The sequence below is a fragment of the Denticeps clupeoides genome, chromosome 3 (assembly GCF_900700375.1).
Source record: "Denticeps clupeoides chromosome 3, fDenClu1.1, whole genome shotgun sequence".
Classification (NCBI taxonomy): domain Eukaryota; kingdom Metazoa; phylum Chordata; class Actinopteri; order Clupeiformes; family Denticipitidae; genus Denticeps; species Denticeps clupeoides.
The window spans coordinates 8,315,483-8,338,967 of NC_041709.1; the positions used below are offsets into that span (position 1 = coordinate 8,315,483).

Here is a 23,485-nt window from a genome sequence, read left to right on the forward strand (position 1 = left end):
AAGATATTTACATACCATCTTTATTACTAAGATTACAAACTCGAAAAACAAACAAAAAAACACTGCACTGCAGGGCGGTCTGGTAATTTACTCAGTCTAACACTTCACTGGCCAGTTGTTCCAGCTGTGCAACTTCTTTTGGCCCCTGTGTGGTTAACTCTGCACTGAGCTGCCAGATGTTCACCGTCCCATCCGAGTTGCCGACTGCCAAGAGGTGTGTTTGCTGGTTGAACTCCAAACAGTTTACCTGCTGACCCCCTATGTTCTGGTCAATGGTGGCAGCAGGCCTCAGTGATTGTCTTTCCAAATCAAAGATCTGAACCAAGCCTGGGTGTACAAGACAAAACATGTTTTCTACATAAAGAAAAGGGATAACAAATGACATGAACCAATCATTGCCCGGCATTTGATGAAGCATGTGTATTACCTTGACCAGTAGCTGCAGCAAAAACCAGTGGGCGTGTTGGGGACCAGCGCACTGCAAATACATATGACTCTGACACCCGCAGAGACAGCAGTGGTTCGGGCTGCAGCAGACTGTGTAGGTGGGCCATACCATCTGTGCCAACACTTAAAAACAGGTTCCTAATGTGGGGTCAAAAAACAAGAATTAACCACAGCACAGACCTCAGATGAGAGCAATAGAAATGAATTCTTAAACCTCTCAAGCCCCTTTCGCAACAAAACCGATGACCAAATTTGCTTCTATCACCTGTGGAATGGCGAGCAGTGCAGGGAGTGGACAGGGCCGCTCTGAGGGGAGAATGAGAACTGAGCTGGAGCCCGCAGGGTCACACTCTCCCCATGAGGAGGCACCGCTGCTACTGTCTGACTGGAAAAGGAGCACTTGAGGACCATTCCCCCCTCAGAACCCACCAGGAATGAGTCCAGATCCCACAAAGAAAGAGCTAGTGAAGTAATCCCGACCATGTTGCCACCCTTGACCTGAAGAAATCATAAAAACCCAACATTGACATGGCAAAAGAGGCACAGTGTTTTTGAGTTGAGTAATCTGTATATTAACGAACTATGCTGAAACATCAATGGTGGTGTTGATATGAACAAACTATAAATGATCATACAAGGATGTTGCTGTCACCAATTCAGTATACAGTACACGCCAAAAGATTGGACACACCTCCTTCAATGTGTTTTCTTTATTTTCATGACCATTTACGTTGGTAGATTCTCACTGAAGGCATCAAAACTGTGAATGAACACATGTGGAGTTATGTACTAAACAAAAATTGGTGACCTGGCCCCCACAGTCACCGGACCTGAACCCAATTGAGATGGTTTGGGGTGAGCTGGACCGCAGAGTGAAGGCAAAGCTGCTAAACACCTCTGGGAACTCCTTCAAGACTGTTGGAAAACCATTTCAGGTGACGACCTCTTGAAGCTCATCGAGAGAATGCCAAGAGTGTGCAAAGCAGTAATCAGAGCAAAGAAACTAGAATATAAAACATGTTTTCAGTTATTTCACCTTTTTTTGTTAAGTACAAAACTCCACGTGTTCATTCATAGTTTTGATGCCTTCAGTGAGAATCTACCAACGTAAATGGTCATGAAAATAAAGAAAACACATTGAATGAGAAGGTGTGTCCAAACGTTTGGCCTGTATTGTACGTACATCAAATGTAGCATTTAAATGAGAAAGCTATTACTCTCTCTTTGGATATCTGGTACACAATAACTCCTGCTTCACACATCCACACCTCCAACTCATCTCCTTCCTGCCCTCACTTTTCCCATTACCCACTGATGGACATTTTTTCAGAATGACAGTGGGTGGAGTTAGTGTCTGGGGGGGTGGATCAATATTTTAATATTTTATTCATTTAAACTAGCCATTAGTGTGAAGGGCCTCTATGGTGCCTTAAATTTGAATACAACCTACAGTATTTAGCAAGATGAGTTAGCAAGTAACAACTAACCTGGCTAGTACTTTTATAATTTTAATTTCCTTAGTAAAGAAGAATTTCTTGCACTGCAATACACACATTCATTAATCCCAACTATCTGTACATTCTCAGAGCCATTAAGTCTGAGTTTTTACAATTACTTGTTTGTAACCTCAAATAACAATTGTTGAGTTCTCACCAAGCCCATACCTTACTCAACGTGCTCATCAGGGGGACCTGTTGTCTAACCAGAGCATATCCAGTGCCCAGTACAAGCTTGCTCTCTGTAATGTCCACACTCCACTGCAGAACTCTGCCACCAGACCCTGCACTCAAAACATCCAATTCTACCTTGCGGGTCCCTGGCACCCAGTGCACCTGCATACGTATAGATACAAATTATGTATTAAAGTAAAAGATGCTATAGATGACCTAGAGATTGGAAACATGACCAAAGTAGCTGACACCTGACAGACAGGCTCCCGATGGGTGTCAGGAGACATGCCAGTCTGGGCAAGAACGGGGTCCTGTGTCCGGCTTGTGTCCCAAACCATCACTTCCCCGCTGTACAGCCCCCCTGTGTACAGAGTAAGCAGAGAAGGTAGACCGGGCACAAGAGATTGCGTTCACCCTAAGAAAAAAAAATCTGTGACAAATAAACCAACCAGCAATGAGTGAGGGCCGTGTTGGGTGGAAGCAAAGGCACATAACTGGGCAGGGGACGTCAACGACCAGGTCAGATTTTTTGGGATTGAAACTACTGCGGTCCAGGTTCCAAGTGCACACACAAGACCTTTCTGTGCTCCAGTCTCCATTGTCTGTGCTGCGGATACAGAACAACGTCATGTAAACATTGTGCCGATGTATGAAGTACAGTTTGCAGTTTGGCTGTGGACAAAATTACCGGCCAAAGGCGCAGGCAATGACAGAACCGGTGCAACTCCAAGAGACAGAGGTGACCTGAAGACCTCTTGACTGAGCATCCGGGTGCTGAAGGCGATGCACACATGACACCTGACACATGGCCAGAAGAAAAGTAATGCAAACCATGCTGGCTTTTCCCAAGAAATCTGAACTGATTAAAAAAAAAAACCTTCTCACCGTTTCATCCTGGTCAGACCAGTTCACATCGTACCCATCGAAAGCGTGGCTTTTGCAATTATTTACCAGCTCCTTGATAACCATGTGCTCAACCTGGTGCAGGAACTCCTTCAAACGGGGGGGATCCCCTTTCTCGCCGTGATCCCAGAGATGCTGGCCGAGATTCGCCGGCGGATCTGTTTGCGTTCCATTTTCGGAAGCATGGGAAGCCTGTGCCTCCACCTCACTCGTGCGAAGTGGTGTAGTTTGACAACCCTTCTGCAAGAAATACAAAAAATAGTTGCCCCTTGATGGTGGGTTATAGAATAATATCACATGCTCCGAAGAGTTTCCAATTTATACAATCCTAATACACTGGCTATGGTGGGTGGTAGTAGCCTAGTGGGTAAAACACTCGCCTGTGAACCAGAAGACCCAGGTTCAAATCCCACTTACTACCATTGAGTCCCTGAGCAAGACACTTAACCTGAGTGAGTTAACCCAGGGGGACTGTCACTGTAACTACTGATTGTAAGTCGCTCTGGATAAAGGCGTCTGATAAATGCTGTAAATGTAAATGGTTACATTCATTACCGTCTCTTTGGTCAGCTGGTGAGATTTTCTCCACGACGAATCGGCGCCAACAACGTCCAGGGCTTCGTCTGTAAACATTTCCGAAGGCTGTACTAACCAAATGAATTAACTGTAGCGGTCAAGGTCTTGTTGTTCGCTGAACATAGGTATTATCCCGCTAGAAAGCTGCATATTTCCACGGTGTTTTAGCTAGCTAGTAAGCTAGTAACAGCCTTTTACGCGCAGCGTGGATATAAACACCAGACGTCGCATTCAGCCTCTCAGCAGGCGTCCACACCGCCGCCACGTTTGGACGGGGGTCCCAGGCCCCTGCAACCCCGCTCCTCGGAGGGTACGAGCGAAGGTGCGGGACTTTCACGCCGCGTTCGGCTGCAGTAACGGAGTAACATTTCATAACTAAGGTTTTATTTAATCGCGTGTGTTAAATTCTGTGTTCGACGTGTAACGGTGTTGATGTCACAGACCAGAGCTTCTGTCTTCCCACCCCGACCCCATAGGATAGAGACAGCTTCTGTTCTGAAGCCTGTAAAAGTTGCAGTTCTTAACAAATCTATACAAAATGCCTCTTGTGTACGGACCTACCCTGTCTAAAGTTAAATAGATGTTCATCTCTTATATTAAATATAAAAAAAAGTTTTTTCGTTGTCTGAAAAATGTATTGTGTACAACTCACTTGTATGGATTTGTTGAGTTCTCAACAAATCCATACAAATGTCTGTTACGCGTAAATATACATGTAAAGGCTACAGGGCTTAATCATGAAGATTACCAGGGTCTTTCAGCTAACATTGCTGGCCTTGTTTGAATTTGCATTGTTCTGCACGTGATAGGAGTGTAGTTTAGGTTTATTTCGAAATAAAAAGATACCGATATGCAGATTACATTTTGAACTTAAAATCTCTATTAATCTGTTCACGGCTCGGTCGTAAATACACGTATGACGAACCAAATCAATAAAAAAAACGCTTCTCAAGTCTGCCGGTTTATGGTCCTTTAATGCTGTATTCCACTTTGGCCCCGATAGACGCGCATTCATTTAAAAGGAGCCCGCCCCGCCCCAAGATGGCGGCTCTACTGACGCATTCGCTCCCCTAGACGCCCAGTCCAACGCGACATCTAGACAAGCCAGCAACTTCCGTGACCGCGTTCCCTCGGCAACGACTGGACCAATCGGCGTTTCTCCGCTCTTCACGAATTACTCAAAATAAGTCATCGAGGGCGAAATGTTAAAAAACATAATGGCTAATCCTAATCATTAGCGTGGTTTCTTTCATATGTGCTTTTATGCACAAGACAAAACAAACTATATTCTAGATTCTTCAAAATAGCCGGCCTTTGCTCCGATTACTGCTTTGCACACTCTTGGCATTCTCTCGATGAGCTTCAAGAGGTCGTCACCTGAAATGGTTTTCCAACAGTCTTGAAGGAGTTCCCAGGTTACTGGGTTGAATCCTGATCCGCCAAGGTACCATTGAGGTGCCACAGAGCAAGGCACCATCCCCACACTGCTCCCTGCTCCCTTTCACCACTTCAGAGGAGGAAAAAGTTCACACAAAGTGTTTAGATTCTACAGGCTTTTATTTGTTTTTATCTCACTTAAATAATCACTTAATTAGCCAAGCTCAAAATTACAAGAGGAAGATTTTTTTCGTGTTTTGTTTTTATTAAAAATGTAAATTTCAAACCTCATGGGTGTCTGTAAAACATTACAATGAAAAGTCAATCAACATAAACCCAAATGTTGAGTCAAATCCCCACTAACCCCACCCGACCCCATGAAACTGTCCACAGAGACAGTCATACCCTGATAAAGACACCAAAAAACATTTACATGAGGTGACAAACAAGCTGGTGCTTCCCATTTGTCCAATAAATCACATAGGAAAAACAGTGTCAACTCTGGGGGGGCTAACCTCTGCACTGAAGTTTTATATAAAACAAATTATTTAAAATGGCTACTCTATGTGTAAGTGTTCACTGCACCATGGCTTATTCATCTCACAACCATTCACAGAAAAAGTACTTGTATACTTATATTTATATATAAACATCTGTACTTATTGTCTACATAAGATGACGTGCAGATTGTTAACTTTTCTAGTCTTTGGAGATGGGTGTGGTAACTGATGATGCAAGAGGTTTCAGCAATGAGAGCGCCACTAGGTTTCCAATGCAGGCATGTCCAGAGAATTAACTTGTATTAGACATATTAACAACAGGAGAGGTTTCAGTAGAGAAGACGGAGCACAAAACTAATAAAAAATAAAAACAAAGCTGTTCTTGCTCCCAACAATCGGAAGATGACCAGGGCGAGGGAAAGAGGGGGAGGTGATGGTGGTTGGAATAGTTCAGGGTCAAGCTTAGTCATCTCCTCAATCATCCTGTCAACAAGCATCAGAAAACGTCATTAATCCCGAAATAATCCTTTAATAAAGTGTTATGTTATGCTGTTTGTGTTAACGATACCTCTCCATCATCGCAATCATCTTCCTCCTCATCCTCATCTTCATCTCCTTCCTCAATGTCTTCCAGACCTTCCTCCTCATCTTCATCCTCTTCCTCCTCCCCTTCCCCTTCTTCATCCATATCTGGGACCTTTATAGAAATAGTAATTAAAGATATTACATTTGTAGAAGAAAGTTAAAAAAATAAAAATCAAAAAATAATAAAAACTTACCAGGTAGTACTGTAAAGGATTAGGCCAGATGTCATCCTTGATTACTTCGCCAAGTTCGTCTGCTCCTGCATCAGAGTGGTCCGTGAACCAAGTAAAGAAGCTTTCTGGTTCTTCATGTTGTCTCTTTTTACCCGCTTTGTTTTGTGTTTGGCCAGCACGCTTTGTTAGGTCCTTAAAAAAAAAAAAAAAGCAGCAAAAATTTCATTTCCCATCAGACGGTGTGAAAATATGAGTGAGCAACTTTAATTACACAGCTGAGTAATTACCTTGCCAGCCTTCCACTTGATTTCAGATGATTTTGAGGATGGATCACCACTTTCGTTCAAATGGAACTCTTTAGAGAGAACTTTATTTTCGAAGTACGGATTCTCATCAAAGTACTGAAACAATACACCAGATAATGTAACCACACAGACAAAACAAAAAGAATTTTAAATTATATAAATTTATTTTCTGAATGGTCCAGGAAAGCCACAATACTTACAAAATCTATTCTGTAACCCGATTTGATATCCTCAAACTCCGTGACCTCCACTCTGGTAAGGTAATGTAGCGCCTCCTCATCTTCTTCACCAAGGAGTGCTGACACTTAAAACAGTATGGAAACAGATTATGTATTGACTGGGAGAAATATATAACAAAGCTACACATACGCATTAGTTAACGACCTACCTTGTGGATGGTTGACAAACGTTGTGACCCAAAAGTTTGGAATTTTGGCTATGAGTTCTGACCTCTTCTGGAAGAATGGCTGGCGTAGTTTGTTGTACTTCTGCTCTACCTTTAATATTTCCTCACTCGCCTGTTCATTCAATCTGTTTGATAAAAAAATATTTAATTTTATTTATACATACATTTATATAAAAGAGCAAAACGCACATTTTCTTCACAAAGCTGTGTTATAAATGTGAACAGGGCAAATACCTGTCAATTTCATTCTGTACTTCATCAATGTGTTCGATGGCTTCTTGCTGCTCTTTTTCTAGAAAAAAAAAAAAAAAAAAAAAAGCAGAACAATTAAGGACTACAGAACACAGCGATTCAATACGGTCAAGATAAAATACGAATTGCAATTTTATTGGGTACGCATATTTTACGAGACCGACATTTCAGTAGCCTGTGCTAATAAAACCCGCGCGTCGCCGTGCGGGGTTCAAGGCGGCCGCGCCGATGCCGCTTCCTGTCGCTACAGAAGGCCGCGTGGTTTGAATGGAGGAGGCCGTAGCCCCTGGTTAAATCCGGGTTAGCCAAGTTAGCCGACGCAGCCCGGCGAGGGGACTCTCCCGCGCCACGCAAACGCCAGCAAAGCCTCCATAAAAACACGCGGGGCAGGCGAACGCCGGGGCTTTAGTCCTAAATAGTGGGGACAAAATAATAAAAAAAAAGTAGCCGAGGTAAGTCCGCTAGCTTACTAGCCGTTCTGACGAAATGGCGCGGCCACACAATGAGCGGCGGAGCCGGGGCCTAACTTTATCCCGCTGGAGCCCCAACAGGTCGAGTCGAAAGGAGTGCGAGACTTTCTAGACAACTTGTGCCAGGAGGGAACGGTGCTTCTTTATTTAACAGAGACGCGGTCCCCTCTAAGCCACACGCGTGGCACAATGAAGCGTGCGCAAGGCGAACACGGCCTCCGCCAGCCTGCTCCGCGGCGGCGTCGCGAACACGCCGCCGCGCTCGGCGGGCACGGCCATGCGGCGCTCCTCGCAGCGACGTCCTCGTCCTGGCGCGACCGCGCGTCGGCAGCGACGCGCCGCGACGCCGGCGGTCCTCGGGAGAGCGAGCGAGCGAAAATGGCGGTGCTTCAGGAGGCCGCCATTACTTACCAGAGGTCTCGTCCGCGCCGTCGTGATTTGAGTTCTGCTCCTTCCTGCCGACTTTCGCCGCCGAAGCAGACATGGTGCTCTCGAATTCCGGAGAAAAAAAAAAAAAAAAAGTAGCCGGACTGCTTCAAAAGTCTCCCCCGGGGAAGATGAAACCTGAAGCGTGCGCCGAGCGCTGCCACAGTGCGCACACCCAGACTCGGACAGTCCTCCTCCGCCGCAGCCGCCGACGCCGCTACCCGCACACCAGGCTTTAACTCGCGGGCTCCGTCCTTCCGCCGAAACGCGCGTTCCGAATGGAACTCGAACGCGAGCCACGCCCCTTGACGCCGCTGCTCGGCCCCGGCCCCGCCCCCTCGACGCCGCTGCTCGGCTTCTCGTTGGCCGCGGGTGCACAACAGGCGGCTGCGTGTGAAACCGGGGCGTGGCTTCGGGGGCGCGGACACGCCCCGAACGGGTCGCGCCAAATAAACACGCGCGAGCGATTTCGGGTGGCTCGTCAATTGCGTAACTGGAAGAAGGGCATCACGTCCAGTTTTTATAAAATAAATTCCGATTCGTGACGTTTAATGTCATGTGAAAGCTTCACAAAACATTTTATGGAATCATATACGACGTAAAACAGTTGCTTGCGACTGTTCTGTGCGAAGTGTTTGAGTACAATTTCCTTCTAATAGTTCTCTGTATCTTTGTTATGCTCATTATATATGACGCGTACATTTACAGCGTTTATCAGAGCGACTTACAATCAGTGGTTACAGGGACAGTCCCCCCTGGAGATACTTAGTGTTTAGTGTCTTGCTCAGGGTCACAATGGTAGTAAGTGGGACTTGAACCTGGGTCTTCTGGTTCATAGGCGAGTATGTTATAGGGGTGGTAGTAGCCTAGTGGGTAACACACTCGCCTAAGTTGCTCCAGGGGGACTGTCCCTGTAAATACTGATTGTAAGTCGCTCTGGATAAGGGCGTCTGATAAATGCTGTAAATGTAAATGTTACCCACTAGGATACTAGGCTACTTAGACCCACAGACATGGGGCAGTGGTGGCCCCGTAATCAGAAGGTTGGTGGTTCGAATCCCGAGCATCCCGTGCTGTGGCGCAGTGTATCACAGTCACTTCACTTTCAATACAATTAAATAATTGTGTTCGCTGCTGAAATTAATACAGCGCTACGACTAATATTTGCCCCTCGTAGAAGCTGTGACGCATATAGTACGGGCTGTAGTAGATATTTGGTCTATCGTTAGTTCTCAAAGCACGGAACACAAAAATAAAAGAAAGAAAGTGTGTCTGTGTACACACAGACACACACAAAAAAAGGTGTGTAAAGCACACTTCTCCCTCCGGCAAATAAAGAGCAGCAAGCTCAAGGACAGCAGGACAGTAGTTACTCCGGCGGAGTAGTGGGGGCGGGCGGACGGACGGGTGATTGGCAGGCCGCGCAGCCAACGAGGCTTTCGGGAAGGAGGCGCCTGTCCGCGTTCAAACCTCAAGGAAAACGGGAGAAGAAAAGAGCAACACCGGCGGCGTGAACAGCTGTCGGCGAGGCTTTCTGTTCCGCTTCTCCAGGACGACCGGAATAACAACAAAACAAAACAAGACAGAAGAGTATGAAAGTACGAAAGTTTGACGTGTGACCGACCGCGTTTGGACACGAGGGACCGGAGCGACGTCACCCACGGGCTTTCTCGCCGGTTTGACATGGCGGGTGTGCCGCTCCAGGTACTCCAGTTGAAAAGCGGACGGAATGCCTATTTTACGACGCGGCCGGACGGTCTGAGAGGGGGGAAAAAAGGGTTCGTTTTGTTTGTCGCGGCGCTACAGGTGGAGGGTTTGGTTTCGTCGTTTTTCCTACCCCGAGATTGGTTCTGGCGAGGGCCGATCCGCCGCGATGTCGTTCTTCCACCCCTCACCCTTCACTTTTTGGTGCACATTTATTTGCGAATCGTGATTAACCCCGTGAGCAGAAAACCGTCCCGCGTGTCGCGATTTTCTGGTTCTACGGGTTTTCCAGGGTTTGGCCCCAACGACACTGTTTCAAGCAGCAAGTGTTTCTTACCAAAACGTCAATGGACGTTTCCTCCTCCTAAGGACCCCTGATACTTTGGCGAGAAATTAAACATTGACATGTCATTTGCCAGTTAATTTCACTGTTAATACTGGACGCATTTTTAAACGGCCGGGGTTTTATTAAAGGAGTTTGTCTTGCGTTTGTAGGCTTAGTGCATAAGCTGGTGGACTTGAATCATACTAAAGATGTGCATGTTGCAGAAACATGCTCCTAATCTTGCTCCCAACAGGACTGCCTGTGGCTGCCAAGAACCAGCGACAAGTGTGTGTGTGTGTGTGTGTGTTCTGTGATCCCGCTCATTATAGATTCATAATATCCTGCTAAGATTTTTATAAAATAATATCTATTACTTCTACGCCTTCTCCTGAAAGAACACCTGTCTGCGAGGGCTGGCTGAGGGTAACATCTTGGACCCAGAGTTTCAGCAAAGGCTGGAGGACGCTCGCACGCTGCTCAGGCAGGAGATCCAGAGAGAGCTGAAGATCAAGGAGGCCGCCGAGCGCTTGCGGCGGGCGGCCACGAACCGCAAGAACGCCGCTGATGTGGAGGGCCAGCTTCGAGCCTCCAGTCGCAAGCTGGAGCAGCTACACTGGGAGCTCCAGGAGCTGAACGCCCGTGCCATGGCTACAGAGAAGAGCCCCACAGGTAGGCTGATATGGGTGGGGAGTGGGCGGGGCTTCGTCTTCTCTTTTGCAGACCACTGACTGTTGTTTTTGTCTGTGGTCAGACTGTGCTACATCACCTGATCCCTGTCGCTGGGAGGAGAACACATCACCCCTCGCGGGCCGCATCCGTGCGCTACAAAAGCAGCTCACCATGGAGTCCAAAGTGAAGCAGGGGGCTGAGAACATCATCCAGACCTATGCCAGCAGCTCTGTCAAAGTAAGAACAACAACATTTATTTCTTATATAGCCCAAAATCACATACAGTATGTCTCAATGGGCTCTATAGAAATGGCCTTCTTAACAGAGCTTTGCTGGTGAATGCAGTCGTTGATTATATGATTTTTGCATTATTATATTAACTCATCAGATGCGTGGAATACTTCGGGTTGAACTTTTGCCAGACGTGAGACGAGAGGTGTTGCCTAAGGTCTCTTTCTGCTGTGTTTGATCTCAACCTTATCCAGACACTGAGGATCCCTTTCAGCTACACCCCATTTCACCTTTTGGGTTCTGGCTTGGCCATGACGTGCTGTGCCCCATCCGTGGAAGTAGTGAACCATTTGGATTTATACCAGTAGGCGTGTCGACTAAGAGCTGCTGCTGCTGACGGTGACACCTCAGAACATGGTGTCCTGGCAGTGATTAATGCAGCTACTGCTCACTCTGCTTCTGACAGCCCATGTAAAAGCTGCGCTGCTCTGCTTTGTCTCTCTCTCTCTCTCTCTCTCTCTCTCTCTCTCTCTCACACACACAATCTCAGACACACACACACACACACCTTTTTCCTGTTGGGAGGAGGGGTGTATGTGGTTCTGATTCGGTCTTGATTTCTCCTGTCCTGGGCCTGGCGACAACAGCAAACCATGTGACCCTGCATTAGCCAATCTGGATCCCTCAGGTTTGGGGCAGCCGGGCTTGGAAGAGCAGCAGCGCTGGCAGAGCGGTAACTCCTTCTGCAAGCCGACGACTGTAAACAGAGCAAGGAGAGAGCTGATATGGGGTGAATGTTCCGGAAAGGAGCAGCGGCCGTGGACTGGCACGGAAAATTGACGGATTTTAACTCGCCTGCCCAGTTCCGGACAAAAAAAAACAAAAAAAGGGCTGATGAGTTGGACTGGGACCGAGAGAAAGGAGAAGAGTTTGGTGACCTACGCTTGCGTACGCATGCGTGCGTGGATGAGAGGGACACTCTGAGCACTCTGCCACAACAATGGGGGAGCCCCTCGGTGACCAGTGCCGAGAGTGGAAGACAGCAGGCTGAAAGGCCACAAAGGAATGACCGATGACCCTTTTCACAGTATAGCGAGCAGACAGCGCAGTGGATGTCAGTGTTATCATCTCTCCCTGTTCGCCATGTTTTTCAAGATACCAGTAGTTTCTGATGAAAGCGCAAATGGCCTTGTTGTTTTTTTTTTTTTTCTCTTCCAGTCCAGTGTTTACTTCTTCGCTGCAAATTATCAGAGTGCAGTAAGGCTGGGCACTTAGGTTCTGTGAGTCATAAATCCTATTTAAGCATACAAGGGAAAAAAACAGACCTGGATGAATGGCTAGGGCGGGGCAGGATACAGACCAACCCGACGAAAGACTATTGTAGAAGCCCTATGGAAATTAGTTGTTCCCCTTGGCGTGGCCTTCTCGCCCCAGTACTCCAAATTTTATTATCTCATTGTTAAAATTAATTTAAAATTGTTCGTTTTTTCCTGTCCCGTTCTCAAGGACCGTAAGATGTTGTCCACGGCTCAGCAGATGCTGCAGGACAGCCGCACCAAGATTGAGCTGCTCCGCATGCAGATCATCAAAGTGACCCAGGCCAGGGAGGGCGAACGAGAGGCAGCCGACCCAGAGGGTGAGAGAGAGGGAGGGACCTGTGCTTGTCTCACATTCTCAGTGTGACTGGTTTATTCTTGACTGGTTTATTTAAAATGTGGCTGCTGATGTCTTTTTTTTTTTTTTTTTTTTTTTTTTTCTCCTTTCTTTCTTTGTTATACACATGCTTATACAGTTGTGTGCTTGTGGGTGTATAACATTTAAGGTCATTTCTATTTGTGTTCCATACTGTTCATATTTTTTTTCTATGTATGTGTTCTGAGTTTTGGTACAAATTAAATATTTTTTTTTTCCCAGGGCGCTCCTCTGAGACAATCAGCCCATTGGAGCTGAGGATAGAGGAGCTCAGGCATCACTTGAGGATTGAGGCAGCAGTAGCAGAGGGGGCGAAAAATGTAGTGAAGCAGCTAGGTGGACGCAAAGTGCAGGATCGGCGGGCACTGGCTGAGGTATGTACACCACCCAAAAGCAGCTGTGCACAGTACCCATACAAGTTAAATGCTGAAAATATTTTGTGGATCGGACACATGAGAAAATTGCACACTCGTGCCCTCCAGGCTCAGGCTCGCTTGCAGGAGTCCTCTCAAAAGCTGGACCTTCTGCGTCTGTCTCTGGAGCACCGTCTGGGGGAGCTGCCTCCCGACCATTCCAAACGTGCAGCCATCAAAGAGGAGCTCACGCTAGGCGCCTCACCCTCTGTGGGCCTGCAGAGAGACCGCCTGCACTCTTCTTCTTCCTGCTGTTCATCGTTCTTTAAGCCAGCCTCCCTAACAGGTATCAGCTCTTAGATCAGGAAAAAACGATTAACATGAAATAATAAGAATAAATATGTTTAAAGATTTGTCCTACTCTTACACTTAAAAAAAAAACAGCTTGTTCAAGTTTGTTTGGGGGCAAAGGTAGCCTCACGCGTTATTTAGAAAAAGCATTTGTGTGATGTAACAGTGTAACAGAGGGGGCATTGTTTTTTCAAAAATCATCCTTCAGAGCTCATGGAAATGTTCACGTTTTACTGACTTTGTGTGTGTGTGTGTATCAGGTCGTTTGGAGGTTAGGCTCATGGGATGTCAGGACCTGCTGGAATCTGTACCTGGCCGCTGTCGTGTATCCAACCTCACCGCCACACCAGGGAGCCCCTCTGAGGCCAAGTCCTTGAAGATGAGAGCTGGGCTGTCTGGGCGGAGCACCAATGGCAAGACCACCAAGACTGATGAACGGTCTGGTGAGTCTTACTCGTGAATCTGAAATCTAATCCAGTTGCTGGCAGAGATAGCCTTCTTTTCATTTACTGTGTGTAATCCCACCCTTCACTGTGATTCTGACTTTTTTTTTTTTTTTCTGCAGTGGAGATCAGTGCTGTGCTGAAAGTGGACAACAGGATGGTGGGCCGCACACACTGGAAGGCCCTCAGCAAAGAGGCCTGGGACCAGAGCTTCAGCATTGAGCTGGAACGGGTCAGTGGCATGCCTCTCTCTGTCCCCAGGGATCTTTACAGTCCCTCTGGTTCATTATTATGGACGTGGTCCCACAGCAGTTCTTTGCACTGGGAAGTAATCCCACTGCTAATCCTTGAACATTGCAGTAATCTGTTTCTTACCCCAAAGCCTAATGTGGATTTTGATTTCGATCCAATGCTGCATCCAGCAGTGTGCATATTCCTGTGGGAATCTTTTTGAAGCTTTTATGTCTGACTATGTTTACTGTATTAAAGCCTTTGGTTCAGCTTCATGCATCAGTGGAAAACACTCTTATTGCTCAACTAAAATACTTAGACTGACACGTAGCTTTCACAACTGTGTACTGTACATTATTTAAATTTCTTTAGAGGACATGTATTTAGATTAAATTTGTTAGAGCCGTTTTGTCATTTAAGATGTGTGCAAAATAAAGGCACTCAACAAATGAGTGCATCTAAAGGATATTAAATAATCTGAATTGGCCATGTGAGTGACTACAATATCTACAATAACGCATAATTTTCTGTCATTTGTATATGGCAAGTGTTTTCATTGCCTTTTTTTAAAAGTCCATTCATCATTCTGATACAGTTTAGGAAGGAGGAAAATTATTAATGTTTCTGTGCACTGTGTGCATAATTATAGTTGTGTGCTTTATAGTCTCGGGAACTGGAGATCGGTGTGTACTGGAGAGACTGGCGGGCTTTGTGTGCAGTCAAGTTTCTGCGTCTGGAGGATTTCCTTGATAACCAGCGGCATGGGATGTGTCTTTACCTGGAACCTCAGGGCATGCTGTTTGCAGAGGTACAGGGAAGAGGGAAATAGGCCTGGGTAGATATTTATTTCTTTTATTTCAAATGGTATGTTGAAAATGTTAAGTGCGCAATGGCAGATCTCACTTGCCGATTTAGCTCAAAATCGGAATGCAGATTATACCATTATGTGCATTAGTTAAATGTTGCCTGTTTGTGATTTATTGCATTTACATTTTTCTGCACTACCATCAAGCAGGGTTTCTGTTGATCCTTAAAGTCTTAAAGTAGATTTTTGAAAATTAAGGTCTTTAATATCATTAAAAATGACTAGTAATCCTTAATTCCAGAGTTAAAAATACCACTTGGACTGCTTGGACAAATGTAGTTGACGACACTGATGACGCATCTTAAATTTGATGAAAGTGGCCTTAAAAAGGTCTTTAAAAATTATTACATTTGGCTTCCTTAAACCTACAGAGACCCTGATCAAGGATATTTCTGACTTCACAGGTGACCTTCATAAACCCGGTCATTGAGCGGCACCCAAAGTTACAGCGCCAGAAGAGGATTTTCCCTAAAGAGAAAGGTGTTTTTTTTTTTTTTTTTTTTTTTTTTTTCCCCCACATTCATGTATTTTGACAAACTACACTTAAACACTTGTGTTGCGAGTGCTGTTTTCCTTTCTTATCAGTTACTCACCCACTGCATCCCATCTTCTCAGGAAAGAACTTCCTGCGGGCAGCTCAAATGAACATGAACTTCGCCACATGGGGGCGTCTGATGATGAGTGTGCTCCCTCCTTGCAACAGCAACATTGCAGCCATGAGCCCCCCACTCTCTGCCCCGGGAGTCAGCTCTCCTTCTCCAACAGAGAGAACAACTGTATCTACACCACCCCCTCCCAAGTAAAAAAAAAAAAAACACCCTTCCCCCACCACCACTCACACAAACACACACACACAAAAATGGGCCATTTAACACCAATAACTTTACGTTATTACAGCGACTCTATGGTGGTCAAACTGAACTTCAGTGATGATCGACCGCCCAAACCACCCCGTCTCCACATGACAAAGGCCACCTCAGCTGAGACGCCCATCTCATTGGTATGATTTTGGGTTGCTCTCACAGGTAGTGACTTACTTCAGAAATTCAACATGCAATTATTTTTTTTACCTTGATTTCTGTCCAGAATTCCCAGGCACTTCCTATAAACAACAGCCAGGATTTGAAAGACAGAGCCACACCTCAAATTGCTCCTAGGTATTTTCTAAAGAGCAACATTCAAACACATGTTAGACAACATTATGTCTTTGTCCCTGTCATTGCAACATTTTTTTCCCCCAATCAGGAATACGAGAGGAATTCAGATAGAGGATTTCAATTGCATCTCCGTTCTAGGCAGGGGGCATTTTGGAAAGGTTTCTATCCCCTTTGTTTTTTTTTTTGTTTTTATATATATATATATATAAAGTTACTCAACCTTATGCCACCTTTGTTTATACTTTTTAGGTTCTGCTGGCCGAGTATAAGAACACTGGTAAACTATATGCCATTAAAGCACTGAAGAAAGGCGATGTTGTGACACGAGATGAAGTAGACAGGTACAATATAGATAAATTTGATCTGATGCAAAGTTGAGGGATGTGTACTGGATAATGGTGATTTATGATGCGGTCCTTTCCTTCTAGTCTCATGTGTGAAAAACGGATCTTTGAGACTGTCAACGGATCCAGGCACCCTTTCCTTGTTAACCTCCACGGGTGCTTCCAAACATGTGACCATGTGTGTTTTGTGATGGAGTACTCTTCAGGAGGAGATCTGATGACTCACATACACACTAACATTTTTACCGAACGCCAGGCCCGGTATGTTATGTCATAATTGTCTGTATTCTGTTGTGTATTTCTTTGTCCCTCAAGAGGCAATAGTGAATTACCATAGCATCAAGTTGACCCTTACATTTACATTTTCAGCATTTATCAGACGCCCTTATCCAGAGCGACTTACAATCAGTAGATACAGGGACAGTCCCCCCCTGGAGCAACTTAGGTTTAAGTGTCTTGCTCAGGGACACAATGGTAGTAAGTGGTATTTAAACCTGGGTCTTCTGGTTCATAAGCTACTACCCCTTATGTTTTGTAATGTAGTCACAAAGTGTTCAGCATAAGAAAGGTCAAAAAATACTTATTTAATAGTGGAGAAACTTGTTTTATTTTTTCTCTCTCAATTATTTTTTAAAAATAGATATTTATTTCAAATGGTATGCTGAAAATGTTTAGTGCACAATTGCTGATCTCACATACCGATTTAGCTCAAAATCGGAATGTAGTTTATACCAGTATGGGCATTAGTTAAATGTTGCCTGTTTGCAAATATAAATAAAAAGGTGGTGCTTTATTGCATTTGCGTTTTACATCTGCACTACCATCAAACCAAAAACTTATTCATTAGTAGGGAACTTTTTTTCTCTCAGTTATTTTTAAAAATTCTGTATGTTTCGTTGGTTAACTGGCCAGTCAGCTAGTCACAGATCTTATTAGCCAAAAAGTGGACTTAAGAGGTCACACATTGCTCCTTTTGTGTACTTCAGGTCCAGATTTAGCCACCCACTTAATAATTGAATGTTTTTTTCCCCAGCTTCTATGCTGCCTGTGTTTTACTGGGACTAGAATTTCTGCATCAGAATAAAATTGTTTATCGGTAAGGACTTTTTTTTTTATTCTTGTAATTTTAGTCCTTGCTTGATTTAATATCAGCATGCCTTTTTAGGGATTTGAAATTAGATAATCTGTTGATGGATGAAGATGGTTTTGTGAAGATTGCTGACTTTGGGTTGTGCAAGGAAGGTGAGCTGAACAAACACTGACTACTGTACAAAAAGATTTTTTTTTTTTTTTATGCGGGAATAATAGCAACATTCCGCGACCCTCACTTTGTAGGTATGGGTCACGGGGATCGGACATCAACTTTCTGCGGCACCCCTGAGTTCTTGGCCCCAGAGGTCCTAACAGAGAGTAACTACACTCGAGCAGTTGACTGGTGGGGTCTGGGGGTCCTAATATATGAAATGTTGGTAGGAGAGGTGAGGCTTTTTCATGCATGTGGTTTTATTTCACATCATTATTTTGTACAGCCCAGTAAGCAGCTAAATCCTGGCAATGTTTCTTTTAGTGAATGCAATGGTTCCTGAATTATGACAATCTATATACTCTATTAACAGATTACATGCATTTCTTTCAGTCAAACTAAAACTGTGTGCATGTTCAGTTGTTAAACAAATGCCGGTTCTACTAAGTGTGTTTTACAATGAAATGGGTCAAAATTTCAGATTTAGGCAACCCTCAAAATAATGAACAAAATTCTTTGTTCTTCAGTCTCCATTTCCAGGTGATGATGAGGAGGAAGTGTTCGACAGCATAGTGAACGATGACGTTCGATACCCACGATTCCTCTCACCGGAGTCAGTGTCAATAATCCAGAAGGTACTGCCACTGTACATGTATCTGTTATTAAATGACCTGTTATGTTGTATAATGGGTTTTGCTTTTTGACAGCTGCTGCAAAAGAACCCAGAAAAAAGGCTGGGTGCTGGAGAACAAGATGCTAATGAGGTGAAGCGACACAGGTTCTTCCAGGTGAGCCTCCTCCCGGTCTGCTTGGCTTGGTTTTAATACAGCATTTCTGCAACAGGGCTCATTATAGCCTGTCATTCCTGTGGTTAAGATCCAGTGTGTCGATTCTGTTTACAGGGTGTGGACTGGGAGTCTCTTTTGTCTAAGAAGGTGAAACCTCCATTTTTGCCAACCGTCAAAGAACCAGGAGACGTCAGCAACTTTGATGAGGAGTTCACACGTCTGAAACCTGTTCTGACGCCGCCACACACACCCTTCATTCTTACAGCTGACCAGCAGGAGATATTTGCTGACTTTGACTTCTACTCACTGAACTAACAGTTCCGATGCACACATTGGTATTAACTGGACTTTCTTTCTGTATTGCCCCTCTTTGCTATGCAGCTTCTCTAAGTTTCATTGGCTTGCCGTTACTCTTTTAATTTGTGCTGGAGCTACAGGAGGTTACACCAGTTTTCTCTTGACTCTGTTTGATGTGCTGGACCTGTTTCGTCAGAGAAGCAGCCTCTGATGTAGCTCTGTGATCTGAAAACAACTGCCTGTCCTGCCTTTCCCCTGCCAGTGTTGGCAAGGAGAGGGCTGGATCTCATCACTGTGAGTACTGCTGAAAGCCAACTGGCTCCTGACTCTGCCTGCTGAGCAACGTGAACATTCTCCTTCATGTTTGTCCACTTTGCCAGCCTACATTTTATTTATGCAATTGAGTTCAATGTTTATACTTTTATACATTGCTGCACTTTTTTTTCTTATGAGGTCAACATTTTTTTAAAACCGAAGTCCAATTACCATGCAGCTAGTCTTCCGAATTAATCCATGCCAAATCTGTATTTGCACTACATGAACTACATTGGTTTATTTAAAAAAAAAAATGTTTGACCATAACTATTTCTCAGATCTTAAAGCTTTAAAATTGGGTGCTTTAGTTTGCGCCTTGAAATAATAATAATCAAAGCCACGCTGTGTATGTGTAACAGTATAAATGTCTTGCCTGTCTGAGTCCTTGTGATCACATCTTTTAGTGCTATTGTGCTGAAGGCCTACCTGTAAGTAGACTTATTTTGAGTGTGGTTTGAGGGCACAAATGGTCTAAGTGCTATTAAATGGGAAGGAACTTTGTCCCTCATCATTTGGTTGAATTGGGCCCTGACTTGACTTGTTTTTCCTCCTAAATGTTATTTAGACTTTGCTTTACTGTCTGTCCTTTTGTGGCCCTTGAGCTTCATGAAGAAATAAGTAACGACAAAGCTGAAACTTCAGGCTTGCTTTTAATTGTGATTCTTTTGGAAGGCCATGTAACTAATATGGAGAAGCAGGAGCTTTTTCCATTGAGTCAAGTGTACTAGACTAGAAAAGTCTATTTTTGCATTCCATTTAGTAGCCAGAATTAGTATGTCATTGTTTAGATGTCTGTGATTCACTACTGTTAAACTGTGAAAAAAAACTTTGTTAATGTAATGAGACTTGTCCTTTATACATCCTAGAATATTAAACTATAAATAAATGTATAATTAATGCAGGTATATGAAGGGAGAGACTGTATTTTCACAAATAAAACATCTTGACCAATTTGGTTTATTAGTACTGAAAAGTGTTATTAAAAAACAAATATTGCATGTCATAAAAGATATATTGCATATAGAATTTGTTCAAAAACGGTACAGAAACACAAGAGCTGACACTAAAAAATGTCAAAACTGCAAATTTCAGATTACTCAGATTTCAGCACAAGTAAACAGAAGACATAGGAAAGACTGCAATTATTGCTTTTCCGGTAATAAACTCTTAATATTATCTAACTAGTCCAGAGACTGCACTGCATTCATTTTTTTTTTTTTTACTACAAGGAGTATATCCAAGAATTTCAACAGCATTTAGAATTGGTACTGTAAACAAGCTCAGAAATACACACATCATGCTCTCTTGGGAAATATTTCAACAGCTTACTGATGTATAAAGAGGAAACCAAGACCATTTAAAATAGTTATTAAAAATTAAGTCACTCTACAAAGTAGAGGTGAATAATAGTCATGTTACTTTGTGCTTTGGTTATCTGGTGAGAACCAATGCAACAGATGTAATGCAATTTTTACCGTACAAAATATATTTCACTAGATATGACAAGTTAATTTCTTAACAACATCTTTGTGTTGGGGAACCCTTCAACATATATAATTTACCAGATTTACCCTGAATCCGTTCTTAGGAATGTGCTTCTTTAACCACTGAACAGCAAAGTAATCCCACAAGTACTGTAACATACAGACTAGTCTGTGTAAATCTTGATTAAAAAAAATAGTAAGCTGGGGCATGTGGTTTGACCATAACTACTTACAGCTTGAAAAGCCTCAGTCCTTAATGCCTGTTCATGCAATAGAACAGCAAGCTTAAAACGCCTCCCCTTTAAGAAGGTAAACATAAAAATCGCCCAAAGACATATGATGTCCACATAAGGTTCTTTCTTGTCCTTTTGATTTGCTCGTTAGTTTGAACACAAAGGCTCCTTCAGAATATGAAATGTCACATTAAGTAAAGACATGCATTGAGGAAAGAAATGGAAGGGAAATAGACCACTACTTGGTTTCTTCATCAAAAGTGACAACTCAGCCGGGTTAGTGCAGCTAAATTGGGTCACTACTTTCCCGGAAGTATACTTGCTCCCAAACCACTGTTCCCCACACACAGAAGAAGTCCCACAGGTTGCGCAGAGTGCCGCGGTCAAACGGGTTCTCGTCCATTCCGCAGTGCTTCAGGTAGGAGATGCGGTGGCGCGACATGAACTCCCAGGTGGTTGTGTTGAGGGAGACCAGGTACAGGTGAGAACCCAGCAGCAGCAATACTGTCAGGCAGAGCAGTCCCAGCACCAGCGTCGCTCCAAGCAACACGCCGTTCGTCCGCAGCCACAGCTGCCAGGTGGAAGCATAAGCAAAGCCTGACCTGATCAAGGAGAATAAGTATTTTATTTTAATCTTGAGGACTGATTGCTTGGTGACTAGCTCCGAACACATTAGTTCATGATGCAGACACACACCGTTTAAAACAAAAAAAATAAAATATTGCACCAGCAGCACATTTTCCTCACAGGCTAAATAATATATAACACTATATACATGTATTTTAAGATTTGCTAGACACGTTCTCTAAGGCTGGAACAGACAGACCACAGAGTTACCCTCACCAGGCCATGTGGAGACCCCAAAGGAGTACAATGAGCTGGACGGCCAGGTACATCACAAACCAGCGATGGTTCCTTTCACCAACACAGTTCTCAATCCACGGGCAGTGGTGGTCGTAACGCCGCACGCAGTGTTGGCATGTCTGGCAGTGCTTGGACCTCATTGGTTGCTGTTCGGGCAAATGACCAAAAGAGATTATTCAAGCTGTCCCGTGCAGTGCAGCCTACTACTAATATACAAAATAATACATGAGCTAATTAATATCTCATCCTTTTGAGAGTAATTTCATATGAAATGGCTACTGAAAAAAAAAACCCAACAACATCTGTGAAATAAATGATGCGTTGAGGTAGTAATTAAAGTCCATTTTTAACCCTTTCAGCATGGTAACATTTGACACTTTAATCCCTCACTCTTGGTCATGGCTGCCTGAGCCCTTCCCGGGTCGCCGGGTACAAGGCGGGGACGCGCCCAGGGCGGGGCAGGATGCACACGCACCATTCTGACTCTCTAATTCCAGTGAGCAACTCCAGACTCCGATCACCCCACCCCAGGGGCTTCAAACTGACTGCCTTTTGGAATCAAATTTCACATTAAATTTGAGTCTTGTGTTGTAAAGTCAAATGTAAAGCATTTCACTGCATATCATACAGTGTATGAGAAATAAAATTTTCATTTGAAAATTGTTTATGCTATAACGGTGAACAAATTAACTTAGGCATACTTTCATGTCATCTTACATGAAAACACCTCGCGACTGCAGCAACAGGATGGAAGAGTCACTAGACTACATCCTTGTGCGACTTGCGTACCTGCAGAAGACAGTGGCCGCAGCGACGCTGCCTCGGCGGCTTCGATGATCGCGGGATCATGTCCTGCTGCTCCTCCGCGACGCCGAGCGTGAACTGGGGACACACAGGGAGAACTGTGGCGTGAACTGGGGACACACAGGGAGAACTGTGGCGTGAACTGGGGACACACAGGGAGAACTGTGGCGTGAACTGGGAGACACACAGCAGCACAACGTCCGGCTTCCCAGCTCGGCGGCGCGGCGTCACCTTACCTGCGCGTCGCCCTCGTCGGACAGGACGAAGCCCGGGTCCATGAGCGACACCGCGAAATACAGCAGGACCGACGCGAGCACCAGCGACACGAACAGCACCGGCTGCGCTAGGTCGCCCGTCTCCTCCCGCCTCCGGAGATCTGCGGCGAGCGAGAACCGTGGCTGTAGCGTCGCCACATCCACCCCCCCAGCCGGGCACGGACACGGGCATACTCCCAATACTCACCGGTGTCGTGGAGGAACAGAATCAGCGTGATCACCCACGTGAGGACGACATGCGCGGTTCTCACGAGAAATCCTGAGCCGAAAACGTTCTTAAACATCCTGGCATCGTTAAATAGCGACGCGCAGCCTGATTAGAACCGCGGTCTTCTCCGACGCTCATTAGCGCCAACAAGCATCTCGGTTTTCTGACGTCACTTCGCTACTAAGGACGTTCCAGCTACCAGGAGCACACTTCTGTGTGGCTTCGCATCTTTCCGCCGAGTAGACGTTTCCATCGACCGTGTGAACTCCAGACTCGCCGCCATGAAACGTCCAGGAAAGCCGCAGCGTTTCGGGCGGTTCGCTCCAATAAGCTTGTTCGAGTTGTTGTCCGGCTGCGCCGTCGCTCGGCGAGACGCGGCGCTGCGATTGGACAGATGTGGCCACGTGATCCGCGCCGATACGGCGTCCCGGCAGGGCCAAAAACCTCCCAATGACGTCACGGCGAAGCCGTTTCATTAAAACAAAGCGAAATGCGTTCTATGGTGGGTTTTATTAACCC

The 23,485-nt window shown here is 44.9% G+C and overlaps 4 protein-coding genes across 6 annotated transcripts; 1 reads left to right on the forward strand and 3 right to left on the reverse strand.

The window, feature by feature from the left end:
• Positions 1 to 4: 4 nt before the first annotated feature.
• dync2i2 (dynein 2 intermediate chain 2) lies at positions 5 to 3,935 on the reverse strand. The gene is made up of 9 exons (XM_028971653.1): positions 3,576 to 3,935; positions 3,003 to 3,260; positions 2,806 to 2,915; positions 2,567 to 2,724; positions 2,369 to 2,478; positions 2,112 to 2,279; positions 713 to 945; positions 428 to 585; positions 5 to 327 (listed from the first exon to the last, which is right to left on the reverse strand). The coding sequence occupies exons 1-9, from the start codon at positions 3,651 to 3,653 to the stop codon at positions 92 to 94; spliced, it is 1,509 nt and encodes a 502-aa protein (XP_028827486.1). The 5' UTR covers positions 3,654 to 3,935; the 3' UTR covers positions 5 to 91.
• A 1,199-nt stretch (positions 3,936 to 5,134) lies between these two features.
• setb (SET nuclear proto-oncogene b) lies at positions 5,135 to 8,379 on the reverse strand. The gene is made up of 8 exons (XM_028973343.1): positions 8,076 to 8,379; positions 7,177 to 7,234; positions 6,925 to 7,067; positions 6,737 to 6,840; positions 6,519 to 6,632; positions 6,253 to 6,423; positions 6,042 to 6,170; positions 5,135 to 5,956 (listed from the first exon to the last, which is right to left on the reverse strand). Exons 1-8 carry the CDS (start codon positions 8,146 to 8,148, stop codon positions 5,948 to 5,950), a joined length of 801 nt encoding a protein of 266 aa, XP_028829176.1. The 5' UTR covers positions 8,149 to 8,379; the 3' UTR covers positions 5,135 to 5,947.
• An 875-nt stretch (positions 8,380 to 9,254) lies between these two features.
• On the forward strand, positions 9,255 to 20,049 carry pkn3 (protein kinase N3). Of its 2 annotated transcripts, XM_028971831.1 has the most exons (22): positions 9,255 to 9,794; positions 10,515 to 10,788; positions 10,871 to 11,025; positions 12,526 to 12,655; positions 12,934 to 13,085; positions 13,194 to 13,410; positions 13,676 to 13,858; positions 13,981 to 14,090; positions 14,754 to 14,897; positions 15,359 to 15,434; positions 15,570 to 15,753; positions 15,852 to 15,954; positions 16,041 to 16,111; positions 16,200 to 16,269; positions 16,361 to 16,452; positions 16,540 to 16,716; positions 17,489 to 17,551; positions 17,621 to 17,697; positions 17,791 to 17,933; positions 18,226 to 18,333; positions 18,406 to 18,486; positions 18,601 to 20,049. In XM_028971831.1, exons 1-22 carry the CDS (start codon positions 9,774 to 9,776, stop codon positions 18,799 to 18,801), a joined length of 2,832 nt encoding a protein of 943 aa, XP_028827664.1. In that variant the 5' UTR covers positions 9,255 to 9,773; the 3' UTR covers positions 18,802 to 20,049. The 2 variants fall into 2 exon arrangements, with proteins under 2 accessions (XP_028827664.1, XP_028827665.1); XM_028971832.1 differs by lacking the exons at positions 9,255 to 9,794; positions 10,515 to 10,788; positions 10,871 to 11,025 and adding an exon at positions 11,393 to 12,133.
• Positions 20,038 to 23,330, reverse strand: zdhhc12b (zDHHC palmitoyltransferase 12b). 2 transcript variants are annotated; one of them, XM_028971835.1, is made up of 5 exons: positions 22,946 to 23,330; positions 22,720 to 22,859; positions 22,469 to 22,561; positions 21,659 to 21,825; positions 20,038 to 21,417 (listed from the first exon to the last, which is right to left on the reverse strand). In XM_028971835.1, the coding sequence occupies exons 1-5, from the start codon at positions 23,040 to 23,042 to the stop codon at positions 21,102 to 21,104; spliced, it is 813 nt and encodes a 270-aa protein (XP_028827668.1). In that variant the 5' UTR covers positions 23,043 to 23,330; the 3' UTR covers positions 20,038 to 21,101. The 2 variants fall into 2 exon arrangements, with proteins under 2 accessions (XP_028827668.1, XP_028827667.1); XM_028971834.1 differs by lacking the exon at positions 22,946 to 23,330 and having other exon boundaries at positions 22,469 to 22,931.
• Between the last annotated feature and the right edge of the window lie 155 nt (positions 23,331 to 23,485).

What these genes read in the sequence shown, in the direction of transcription:
- dync2i2 (XM_028971653.1), bottom strand. Translation starts at nt 3,653, where the DNA reads ATGTTTACAGACGAAGCCCTGGACGTTGTTGGCGCCGATTCGTCGTGG. An exon ending in ATTGCCTGCGCCTTTGGCCG is followed by an intron (nt 2,725 to 2,805) that starts GTAATTTTGTCC and finishes CTGTATCCGCAG; the next exon opens with CACAGACAATGGAGACTGGA. An exon ending in CACTGCTCGCCATTCCACAG is followed by an intron (nt 586 to 712) that starts GTGATAGAAGCA and finishes ACCCCACATTAG; the next exon opens with GAACCTGTTTTTAAGTGTTG.
- setb (XM_028973343.1), bottom strand. Translation starts at nt 8,148, where the DNA reads ATGTCTGCTTCGGCGGCGAAAGTCGGCAGGAAGGAGCAGAACTCAAAT. An exon ending in GTTTGTCAACCATCCACAAG is followed by an intron (nt 6,841 to 6,924) that starts GTAGGTCGTTAA and finishes TACTGTTTTAAG; the next exon opens with TGTCAGCACTCCTTGGTGAA. An exon ending in CGGGTTACAGAATAGATTTT is followed by an intron (nt 6,633 to 6,736) that starts GTAAGTATTGTG and finishes GTATTGTTTCAG; the next exon opens with TACTTTGATGAGAATCCGTA.
- pkn3 (XM_028971831.1), top strand. Translation starts at nt 9,774, where the DNA reads ATGGCGGGTGTGCCGCTCCAG. An exon ending in ATGCCAGCAGCTCTGTCAAA is followed by an intron (nt 11,026 to 12,525) that starts GTAAGAACAACA and finishes CCCGTTCTCAAG; the next exon opens with GACCGTAAGATGTTGTCCAC. An exon ending in GATTTTCCCTAAAGAGAAAG is followed by an intron (nt 15,435 to 15,569) that starts GTGTTTTTTTTT and finishes CCATCTTCTCAG; the next exon opens with GAAAGAACTTCCTGCGGGCA.
- zdhhc12b (XM_028971834.1), bottom strand. Translation starts at nt 22,930, where the DNA reads ATGCCCGTGTCCGTGCCCGGCTGGGGGGGTGGATGTGGCGACGCTACA. An exon ending in GCGGCCACTGTCTTCTGCAG is followed by an intron (nt 21,826 to 22,468) that starts GTACGCAAGTCG and finishes TTGCCCGAACAG; the next exon opens with CAACCAATGAGGTCCAAGCA. An exon ending in TGGGGTCTCCACATGGCCTG is followed by an intron (nt 21,418 to 21,658) that starts GTGAGGGTAACT and finishes CTCCTTGATCAG; the next exon opens with GTCAGGCTTTGCTTATGCTT.